The 12,451-nt window shown below is 40.6% G+C and overlaps 2 protein-coding genes across 2 annotated transcripts; one reads left to right on the forward strand and one right to left on the reverse strand.

Moving 5' to 3' along the window:
* The first annotated feature begins 3,560 nt into the window (after nucleotides 1-3,560).
* Nucleotides 3,561-4,547, forward strand: taar11 (trace amine-associated receptor 11). The gene has a single exon (XM_039647883.2). The coding sequence runs from the start codon at nucleotides 3,561-3,563 to the stop codon at nucleotides 4,545-4,547; it is 987 nt and encodes a 328-aa protein (XP_039503817.2).
* A 4,392-nt stretch (nucleotides 4,548-8,939) lies between these two features.
* Nucleotides 8,940-9,953, reverse strand: LOC120460424 (trace amine-associated receptor 1-like). Its single transcript, XM_039648188.2, has one exon. The coding sequence runs from the start codon at nucleotides 9,951-9,953 to the stop codon at nucleotides 8,940-8,942; it is 1,014 nt and encodes a 337-aa protein (XP_039504122.2).
* Nucleotides 9,954-12,451: the final 2,498 nt, after the last annotated feature.

Consider the following 12,451-nt stretch of genomic DNA (forward strand, 5'->3'; position numbering starts at 1 on the left):
TACTCTTGATAGAGGAGCGGTAAAGGGTTGCGAGGCTATCCCTCAAGTGGAGCGGTCTGTCGCGACACAGGTGTACCCGTGTCCGTCGGCCACTGCCTTTTGGGGGGATCCTCGTCTCCCCTTCTAAGGCCTGTGAGTTCTCTACTTGTCTCTTCAAGAAGAGTGTGTTAGGCTAGTGCTAGAAGTGAGAAAGGGTCCCACTGAAAACATTTTCAGATGCTCCTGGGGCATATGGCATTCGCAGCCACTTGGCTTCCTCCATATGAAGACCACTTCAGCAATAGTTTTATGATCGAGTCCCAAGGTGACCCCGGCCTGACGTCAAACTCTCAACCCGATTTCAGACCTTCAGGTCCAATAATACTGACTGAGGGGCCATGTACAAAGGGCATGCTTTAACGGAGGCCTGGGCGACCTCCGACTGCATTGGTATTTGTTACCTTGAGTTCACAGTTCACCTTGCTATGAGCCACCGTTGCTCAGAGAGCTGGTGCTGGTCTAAAAAGACAACGTCGCGACCATTGTGCTAAGCTTCCCTCGCATGTCACAACTCGCCCGTCACCTCCTCCTTGGAGTCAGAAGCTTCTGAGGTCGCTTCATTCCACTACAAAATTCTTCCAGCCTGCTCAATCATGCCAACCAACAAGCCTTCAGGGCCGCACAGTTACATCTGTTGCCTCTCCGGACTTGTCCCTCTGCCAGTTGCGTTTCTGTCCCTTGGATAGACATGCGTTCCCCAGTGAGCCTTTGACGTTCGTGGTTCGACTTGTCGAGACTGTTTTCCAAGAGTGTAGGATTTACTTTGAAACAATTCTCATTCAGAAATTGATATTAAATTTCACAAATAAAGAAACATTAAGTAACGCATTGAATTAAACATGCAATTTTGAAATATAAAGACTGAAACAGTATTTTCTTATAAAACATACTGTAAAAAAATCTTTGTGTGGCGTGACGAGGCCATGGGAGAGCGGTGCAAGGCCAGTGGCGTGATTGATAATGAGCGACGCACCTGTCTCGTATCTCTCACGGAGGCAAGCAAAGGAGTAGCAACAATGGTGAAGGACGAGACAGGCCAGGCCTGGATTTATGTTGTGTTTTATTATATGTTATATGTGTGACAGCAGTCATTGTGCGTGACGGGCTGGTGTCTTTAATTTCATTTGTATTAGCTTATTTTTTATTTATTAAAGTCTTCGAATGTTCTCCGGTTCCCGCCTTCTCCTAACATCGAACCTTGCTACAGATTGTTTTACTTACAACTTCAAAAAACACCATCAGACGCCGACCAATACGGACAGTCACCAGATTACTGCAAATCAGTTCTCACTCCATGACCCGAGAAAAGCAGATTCAACATGTTTAATCAGTGAAAACAAGCACAGACCAACGCCAATGGACGCCAACAGGGGTATAACACTAATCCGACAAAACCTGATGAAGTCTGTATGTATTGGTGTAGTGTGAATTGGCCTTTACAGTATAAGTCTTGGTTCCTTTTAATCTGTCTTTAAATTGCTATACAAACTATATAAGGCCTACAGTAGGTAAACTTCTGCATTGGCCTGCCTATCTCTTATCCTTTAGAAGAGATTATAATGTTCTGCTAAACACTTATTATATATTTAAAACCATTCTAGCGGTATGTGCACAGTAAATGTCTATCTGGCTCTCAAATCCACAGCTGCCAGTCACACACACACCTCAACCTCATTAATGGTGCTTTGTGTCTTGGACCCATGAGACTTGTTATCAGTCCTCCATTTCTTTGGAGTGACTCTCAAAGGAGTCAAGATCAATCAAAGGTGTTAATACCACCTCTCACCTGCTTTGCACATGAAGCTTATTAGCTGTATCCTGTCACATTATTATCAGAACCAACTTGTTTACCCATAATGCCCTACAGAGCTGCACTTTAATCATTAGGGAGACAGACAGGACAAACAAAGGTTTAACTTCTTTGTGCTTCAAACTATTCACAACATCATAGAAATAATAGAGTTCTAAATAAAGTTTAATTAAACAAAGTTCAGGAGCATGTTCAAATAATCAATCCAATATATATATATATATATATATATATATATATATATATATATATATATTAGGGTTGTAATGCTACACATATTCGTACTGTTCGGTACGGGGATTTCGTTTCGGTTTTCGGTACGCATTTTTGAACCGAACGATTCGTTGGACCATTTTTCCTGCCGACCAAAATTTTGTTATTTCAAATGTAGGTGCGTCGCGCGTGGCAAGCACGCTCATAATGTAAGAGATGCTGGCGTGACCACAACATTGCCCAACATCAAATGGCAAATGTAATGTAAGTGGAACGAAACTGAGCTACTTGTTATTGTGTGGTTGACGGACCGTTTATCAGTTCGGACCAATGCAGCGAGAGCCGATCTTAAAGGAACAGTTCACTTTGAAATAAATCTTTTATGTTTTAGCTTACCTCAAGAGCATCCAAGATGTAGGCGTCTTTGTTTCCACAGTATTTTCAATCTTGATATTTTTAGGTCAAACCGTTCTTGTCTGTCAGTCATATAATGGAGATTTATGGCGCCCACCACAAAGACCATGCACAGAGAAGTCCAGATTAAACATGATTTAATGACTCGTAAATTTAAGTACACATTGATGGCCTAAGACACGAAAGTTTGTGTGAGAAAACGAACAGTATTTATATCGTTTTTACCTCTTGTAACCACAGCCACGTCCAACTGATCTGAAGGCACAGGTGCTTCGGTCTGCGCATGTGCCGGAAGTAATCGCTTGCGCGCCTACGTCACTCATTGTTTACACAGTTATGGCCTAATAGTTAAGAGTCAGACTTGTAACCTGAAGGTCATGGGTTCGATTCTCAATATCGGCAGAAACGACTGAGGTGCCCTTAGGCAAAGTTAATGGCTACCCAATGTCGCTCCTAAACTTAAACGAAGAGGAAGAGGAAGGCCATTCTTGGCCTTCACTTCACTTCATTCTCGGGTAAAGTATACTTTTTGAAAAAGTTTGTTCTTAGATATGAGTCCTCAGACCAGTCTTCGGTATGGAGGGCTTTGAGTGAGAATGTTTTCTCTGGCCCCAAGCCTTATATGGGGGGGTACGATATATTGAAAATATCTATCAGCAGGGACTAACTGGACAACCAGCCAAACTGACTGCTAGAAACACACGGTTTACTCTTGCAGCATCTTGAGACAAAAGCCAATTAGGAATTCCTTATCACATGACAAGGCAAAGCCATTTTTTTATTGGTTAAGAGAACACACTCTCATGTGTGAAAGTATTCATAAGGCAAGAAGTCGCAGGAAGTCTGTGGAAAGATTACAAAAAAGAAGAGACAAAACATTCACGTATCGAACAGCAAACTGGTTTTATATTTTAAGTATGTAATTTTATCTTTTTTTTGTAATATACTTTTTAAATATATAGTTTTAATTAATTTCTAACTTCACTGGGTTTTTATACAATATTTTATGTTTAACATTTTCCATTTCCACCAAAAATGAGGCCTAATCAAGTTGTTTTTTCGTAGGTATTCAAGTGCCTGTACAATGACTCTGAGTCAACTGTGGACAGCAGAGTCTTTCGGCCTCTGTTTCGAACGACTGAACGACTCATGTGTAAAGACGGTCTATTCTCCAGTCATTCGTGCTCCTCTCTACATCCTCTTTGCTATAACCATCATTGTGATTGTGTTCGGCAACCTGTGGGTCATCTGCACCATCTCCTTTTTCCAGGAGCTCCGCACACCCACCAACTACCTGATCGTCTCAATGGCCGTAGCCAACCTGCTCCTGGGCAGTTTTGTCATGCCCCCCGGTATGGTGCGCTCTTTGGAGACATGCTGGTATTTTGGAGACTTCTTCTGCAAGTTTCACTCCGGCACTGATTTTACGCTGTGTAACGCATCTGTTTTGCATCTCACATTCATTTCAATTGACCGTTATTACGCAGTTTGTCAACCACTGCAATATCACAGCAGAATTACCACACGTGTGAGCATAGCCATGATCCTATTCAGCTGGTGCTTCTCTGCCTTTACTGGCTTCGGCATCATATTCTCAGGGCTCAAAATCGAAGTAAAAAGAACCGAGGAGCTGCACGTTGCTTGCAAGGGAGGGTGTTTGGCATTGCATGGAAGAGAAATCGGAGTGACATATTCGATTGTGTTTTATTTCCTCCCCATGTTTATAGTTGTCAGTATTTACAGCAGGATTTTTGTTATAGCACAGAAACATGTTCGTGTTATAAATAACTATCCTTCAAGCTCATCAGTTAGTAAAAAGGATCTGAAAGCCACTAAGACGATTGCTATTGTCATTGGAGTTTTTATTTCTTGCTGGACACCTTATTTCATGTGTAACATCATAGATCCTATTGTTAACCACACAATACCAGCACTTTTATATGAGGTTCTAATGTGGGTGGCATACACGAATGCAATATTTAACCTGTTGATTTATGCTTTCTTTTATGGCTGGTTCAGAGAAAAATCCAAAGTTTTATACAAAAAACTATATATGTGTACATTGTGCTAAAGTGCCTGTTATGAAATCTAGAAGCACATGCTATTTCATTATTTCCTTCTAAACGTTTTCTGCTTCTTTCATTAACATCGTTTTCATTGCATGTAAAGTTTCTATTTATAATAAAATGTTTTTGAACCACATTATAATAATTTTAATTAGAATAGTCATTAATAAATTATTATAATGAATTGTGATACTTTAATTTAATATACAGAACATGCATGCACATATTCAGTCACTGTTAACAAGCTTTCTATTTCTATGATGTTTTGATCATTGCTTTAATGAAGCACATTTCCTACTGCCTTTCTTTCTTTATCATTTGTTCTCGAATAATCTAAGGAATTGAATGCTTCTTGAGTATCAAACCTGTGTTTGTGTTTAAATCATGCAATACATAAATACGACATTTGGTGTGCTTTCATTCCCTAAAGATCAACTGAGGCCTTTTGACTCATATTACCTCCTAATTCTGTCCTATTGTGTCTTATGTTGACGATACCTATCTATATCCCTCTTAAATCCTTAACATGATAAAATAATTTGTGATGTGATATCTAAGTATCGCTATTAATAACAAAATTGTAATATGATAGAATAACTCATTTGTAATAAATGCACTTGCAACATATACATGTTTCAACTAAGTTACTATAACTCTCTCAGTTTACTTGTACATACGGCATTTAAAGTAGACTATATTGTTTTATATTATTGCCTAAATAAAATCACAACTGGCCCCCCAGTTAAAATGGTCTAGGAAAAGAACAATAGCGAATTCCATTCCCCATCCCCATCCTAACTTATGTGAATAATCATTATAAACATCCATTACACTGTAATGAAAGGGAGATAACAAAGAACAATGACCAGCAGGAGTTAAAGAAGATCTTTGAGCCGTAGCGATGCACAGTAGACTCATTTACAAATCGAAGCACAATTGATATATTCAAGTTTCAAAGTGTAATAAGAGTCACCAACTTCCTTCACTATAGCCTCTGTCACGTGTTTTTATAAGTTCATTTTGTATATCATGACAGATGTAAGTGCCATTGTGAGGGATTGTCTTCACCACATTAGCCAATTTAGAATCCTTTTGGATGGTGTAATAAAGTATGGAAAGAAAAAGTCCAGACCACCCTCTGACATGTCATCAAAAGCGTCAATCTTCTGATTGCGTCAACTGATTTTCAACCAAGAACCCAACCACATCTATAAGTGAGGACACATAATAAAGTTTTTTCTTTAGTTAATCTGCATTGACAAGGGTTGATATACCTCATTCCCCGTATTGCAACGCATCTCCCTCTCCTTCCACATTGTATAGCAATACATGTGGTCCTTTAAAGTTTCATGTTTATGAAATCCACGGTCTTTGGCAATAGTTTCCAGTTATGCTAGTCCACACTCGCAAAGTCATCCAATGTTCCAGATTTTCTCGTAAAGCTGAACATCCGACAGCAAAAACAAAATGCTGCGTCTGCCTTGACTCTGTACTCCAACCACTATCTGTTGTGAAACCATTTATCAACGAATGATCACCCTTTACCTCTGTAAACAGGAAATTGGTTTTAAAGCATTTGCATGAAGAAGAGCGTGAGCATATAATGAGCATATAATGCGTGAGCATATAACCTAGCCAAACAGACTGATCTCATGAAGTAGCGTATGACACGCCAATTCGTATTTCCATTTTTGGCGTGCTATCAAGACACACAATCGCTTTTCAGCGTGTTTATGAACGCTGCTGACTTAACGTTATTACTATATATATAAATATATGACCTACCCCAACCCCGTCCCTAAACCTAACCGTCACTGGGGTTAATGGCATTTATGAGTGTTCCCTTACCATCCTAGGAAAAAAAAAGATCGCTCCCCAGATGTAGATCTACATATTGCTTCATTTCGCGTGGACATTTGAAGGCGTGTATAGACACGCGGAATCACTCGGACGTTAATGGCGTAGACTTACACGCATACACGCGGATAGCTCAAAATGCATAAAGATAACATGCCACTTGACTCGAAAGTGGCGTGTATGTTTACGCAAAAGTCATGATGTCATGTTGAGCCAAAGGATGGCAGAAAATACTGATTAGGGATGGGCATTCGATTAAATTTTCTTAGTCGATCGTCGGAAGAATTAACGATCGACTATCGATTAATCATTCATATTTTTGTATTTAAATTTATTATATTTCACTTTTTATAAATTAAAAATGCAATGAAAATACAACAATAAAGCGTGTTTTTTTCTTCGATTAGATCTTTATTACAAGATGATCAACTTGTTAAAGTCCCCGTGAAATCAAAATTGAACCTATTTACTTTGTTAGCGCATATTACTAGTCTTGTGGTAACAATTAATCCGTGAAAGTGAATATATATTAAAAAAAATTTTTACCTTAGTAATCTTTAATCAAAATCTGAAAAGTTACTTCCGGTCTGGAACGGTTTCTTTTTCTGATGACGTAGGTTTCACAGTTTGGGTGGGGAAACGCTTAACCACTCCCCTCAAACCGTTAGTTTGCTATGAGCGAGAGATGGAGAGGAGGAGCGCTAGAGTAAAACCCTGCCCTCTGTTCAATATTCCGTTTCACTTGGAAATACGTCACAGCACTGGAGAAAAATCGTTTGCAACTTCCGGTTCACGGGGACTTTAAACTGGGCGTTTGGTCAGGCTAAATTTGAAGATATGCGCGGCGGTGCTCGTCTAACGCAACTGAACCTGCAGCTGCGAGTTGGCCCTCGTGAGACCCTCGTGTCTCTGCAGACTGCGCGCGCAACTCCCCAAACGGACGAGGTGTTTATATTTACACTCATCTTTGCCACGCGCACCTTCACGCTCGTGCGGACGCGTCGAGTGTAAACAAATGCTTCAGTCCAGCCGCTGAAAACACCGCTCTGATGAGGGGACTGGCGTTGCCGGCGGGATGCACAGGTATCTCCGCGCTAACATGACCAGCCCGGGGAACACGTTCACTTTCCACTCACACTACGCAACGCAGCAGCATTAGTTTAATGATAATCGATAACAAATTAAAGTGATCGACGAAATTCTTAATGATCAATAATCGATCGTCGATTAATCATGCCCATCCCTAATACTGATGCTGCATTAATGGCGTTGCATATTTTGGGAATATGAAGACATTGTGGGAAGAGACCTGTAGTCAATAATTGTATCCCTTAAAACTCATCTTTGACGCACTGGTCTCGTATCTCTCATGGAGGACTGGAAGCATAAAAGGAGGAGCGACGATTGAGAAGGATGAGAGAGGACCAGGCCTGGACTGTTTTATTTTATGTTTTGTTTTATTATGAGGAGCGACAGTAGTCCCTGAGGGGCTGCCGTCTTTACTTTCATTTTGTGTTTATTTATTAAAGTCTTTAAATGTTCGCCTGGTCCTCCTTCTCCTCCTTCTTCCCACAACATCTAACCTCAATACAGTCGTGCTCAAAAATCAACAGGGAACAAAACAGTAAAGTAGTCCTCATTTCATTACTACGTGAAGAAAGTTGGCCGAATGAACCACATGTATATGGGACTGGAGTATGCCAAAGTACTGCATATTATCGTGATTAAAAAAATGAACGGCTTTCTATTGATTATGTAAATTGACTATAATGTTTTTTGGGGAAGTCGGGACTTTCTACAAAGATGCATCGTACTATGCTGGTCAAGCAGCGAGTTACATCATTGTACAGCGAATCCTGTTTAGTTTCAAAATGCGCAATGTGCTCTGATTGGTCAGCTGGACCAGTGTGTTGTGATTGGTCAACCGCTACCACCATGTTTTGTAAATGTCACGCCTCTTGTTTCAATACACAGTTTGGCTGGTGGTTATGTTGCCCGCCCGCATACCGCCTCCCATGGCCGAAACTGGTATTACGACACCTGCCGGGCCGGGGCTAGTAATTTAGCATGCTAATTTAGGTTTATATCTCAGCAGCACTGTAACTTGTCAGTTTTTTAATGACATCATTGCACTTATTTCTTTGCATTCTTTTGATGCGTGTAGCTCATTTTCTGGATATTTTTACCTCAATTATTACATATGGCACCTTTAATGAATATTTTTATGCAAGGTTTCAAGTATCTAAAATTCCATGAAACAAAATACATTTGAGAAAAAACAATCTGTAACATTAAGAATGAATCTAGAAAATAACTGTAGATTGTCTTATTTCAGTGGCATTTTTTTCACTTCCATGTAAATTTTACACTGTTATTCAAGATTCAATCACCAAAATCAAGTCTAAAGATCTTCAGAGTGTACTTTCTTCAAAGAGCTATTTTTACTGAATAATGCAAACAACACTTATAAAATCATATCATATTTGGGCGAGTTATGATTTCAATAAACACATTTGGCTTGGATCACTGTGATATTACATTTACAATAACATTGTTCTTGAAGAATTGCTCTGAAATATTCTTCTAGACAGAATGACTCTGAATGCTTGTCTGAACCAGCTGTAAAAGAAGGCGTACACTATGGGATTACATGTAGAATTATAGTAGCCGACCCACAGGAACAAGTCAAACAGCAGTGGAGGTACAGAATACCCAATGAACGGATCGATAAGATTACAAAGGAAAAAAGGTGTCCAGAAAGTTAGAAACACCCCGATGACGATGGCTAAAGTCTTAGTGGCTTTTCCTTCTTTTTTAAATTCAGAATTCACACTCTGAATGGCCTGCACCTGCCTTTTAGCCACATGTAAGATTTTCAGATATATGCAGAGCATGACAAAAGCGGGAACATAAAAACAGGCCAATGACATTATAGTTGCTGCCTCTTTGCTCTGAAACAATATGCAGGCTCCATCACAGTCAATGTTCTCATAGAAAAAATCTTCAATGCCAAGAAGATTAAGCTCCATGAAGATCATGCCAAACCCCAGAGCAGCTGAAACAGTCCAGCTGATAATAATCATAACTAGTGTGGCCAGTGACGTCATTTTACTGTGATAATGAAAGGGGTGACATATGGCATAATATCTGTCTAAAGAAATGATACAGAGGTTTAAAATTGACGCAGTGCACAAAGTGACATCAAGACTGCTGTGTATTTTACAGAACAAATCTCCCAGATACCAGCACGTCTCGATGGAGCGCAGCATGCTGGGAGGCATCACAACTCCTCCTACAAGCAGATCGGCCACGGCCAGTGACAGGATGAGGTAGTTAGTTGGTGTGTGAAGTTGCTTGAAATGAATGACCGTTATGATCACCAACAGGTTTCCTATGATTGTGACAATCGACGAGACACTAAAGAGAATGTAGAGTAATATTCGAGTTTCCAAAGGATAGACAAACTTCGGACAAGATGTGTTACTAAACTCATAACAAAGAAAAGGCTTTTCCAGTATTCCATTATGGCTGATGACGTGTATTTGTGCATCCATTTACACAATTCACTCGAGGTTCCCTGTTTGAAACAAGGGAGAGAAGTCAATTCCAGCCTTCAAAAATGCAGCTTCGTTTATGCATCTCTATGAACGATTTACATGTTAAAATTAAATGGATTTTAAATGCAATACTTAACTTGACCAAATAGGACAATAAATCTGTTTATTACTCCAATACAATACTCCAATCATGTTCATCTACAATGAAAGTTCTTTCACAGACTCTCATCCATGTTCTTACCTTTCCTTCCTTCTACAATGAACCAATGCTAAAGAGAGGCCACATAAATACAGTACTGTAGCACAAGAGTTTCATAACAATCATAACAACCTCCCTCCTGTCTGATCACACAACATTAGAGTTTCCAAGGTAACACAGTCTTCCCAAATGGCTACAAAAAAGCGCAACAAGGCCCTGAATCTGCATCTCAACAATGACTGAATTTGGAAAAAATTATATGACTAATAGGGACAAAACAAAACATAACCCAAATAACATTCCAAAACAAACACCCAAATAGTACAACAACAACAACAAAAAACTAAACACTTTTGTCTGCTTAATATGTTATGGTGAACGTGTTTAAAAATCAAATGATTAATGTTAAATGAGAATTGAGTGTCAAACTGATTATATGATTTTAAGTGATAGTTCACTATTATTTTAAGGTCAATATTTAAAGTGGTGTGGTGAGGTCACTGTTCATCAGTTTCTGAAATACTGAAAATAGGAAAGAAAAGAAAGAATAAACCGAAATCATTTAGCCTCTGATTAACAGAGTATATCGTGTATGTCACGGTCTAAATCTGCCACTTCTCAAGGAACAGCCTATCATAGGCCTGCCCAGCCGTGTATCGTGCGCTGATTGCCACAAAGGACCTCTTTTTGCGTGGTCTATTTGGACCTCAAGCACACTGAAGAATCTTTGGAGAACCCGAAGAATTGCAGTCAGTGCCTTATGCTGCCCAAGAAGCTTTGGCGACATCGTCTTAAAGTCACAGAGACCCAGTGCGCCGAGCTCAGCCTTTCTGACTCGGATGGGGGACATGGTGTTGACGACGCGCTACCATGCTACCTCACTTATATGGGCTGACCAGCCCAACGCTGCATTCCCCGTAGATTACATCTTCACAGGCAACCTCCAGCTTGTCGACGGACTGGTCGGTTCCAGTAATGAGGATGACTCGGGCCTTCTTGAGGTCTCAGAGGACAAGGAGGCCATCTCGCCCTCTCGATCTTAACCACGGTCTTTGCCATGAGGCTTGAGGTATCGGATATTGGGACTCTTGGCATGTTTGACCCCTCCACTATTGAGCCCTCCATCGCCAGGCACCTTAACCCCACCCAGGGCAGACTGCTTTCTCCCCCTGAGCCAGTCTTGCCCAACTAGACGGACCATTTTTCTGCCTCAGTTCCCCAGGTTGCTTACAAGTCCTCAGCCTTGGCTGTCAGGTCCCTGAACGTCTCCTCCCTCCTCTCACCAGGCGGAGATCTTGGGCGTCTTAGGGCAACCGCTGGAAAAGGGAACCTCTTCACTATCTTTGTGGAAGGAGGTCCTTACGGTTTAGGACCTTGTCCTCCATAATGCTCGTCAGCTCCGGTAGAGCCCGGACGAGCTCTCTTTGGCCCAGCCGTCGCATTTATGCAGCAACGATGTGATGACAAGAAGGAAGACAATGCCTCCGAGTACCACCTTCCCAGGAAGGTGGCCCCATGCCAGGTGCCCCCTGTGCATTTGCTTAAACCCCGTCACTGGATGAAATTTCCATTAGAGACATCTTTAAAAAGACGCAAACTCAGCCGTGTTGCTCTTTCAGGAAAAAGGACCCATCACCAGTGCCGGAGCACACAGGGGAATGACCGCAACAACACTGAACAGTAAAAAAATAGTGAAGCACACAGTATTTGAGAGCTCAAAGTTAGCAACCGCGCTGTAGAAACTATCAGCACTGGGAGAGTCTTGCAGAAAAAACCACGACACACTTGTTCATTGTAAACAACAGAACTCTTCAGAGACATCAAACGATAGACTCGGAAGTGAAAGGCAACTAGTGCGTGCATACACTTCCGTATTATAATGATGCAAATCACACACGCCAATTCCATTTGGCTCGTTCAACAGTACTTGGAGATGACAAGGCAACTAAATAGGCTATATATTTTTGAGTTCAAATTCGCTCAAAAAGCAAAAGAAAAATTCCACAATAGTGTTTTCACAACTTTCTAAATAGGGAAATAATAGAAAGAGATTGAAAATGGAAGTCAGAAGAGAGTCAAATAGCTGGGTTTCAGTCACGTGATTATGATGACGCGCGAAATACAGATGGAGGGCAGGGAGTGAAGAGCGCAATGGACGAGATGCAGGAAAGTCCGTACTGTACTACTTTGTATGTTACAGTTTTTCTCAATTGCTTAAACACTATAACCAGGCTTTTGAACTAAAATTTCAAAACCATAATGCCATTTATCAAAAAGCACACCCATTTCCCTAAAC

The sequence above is a fragment of the Pimephales promelas genome, chromosome 13 (genome assembly GCF_988280905.1).
Source record: "Pimephales promelas chromosome 13, fPimPro1.hap1.1, whole genome shotgun sequence".
Classification (NCBI taxonomy): domain Eukaryota; kingdom Metazoa; phylum Chordata; class Actinopteri; order Cypriniformes; family Leuciscidae; genus Pimephales; species Pimephales promelas.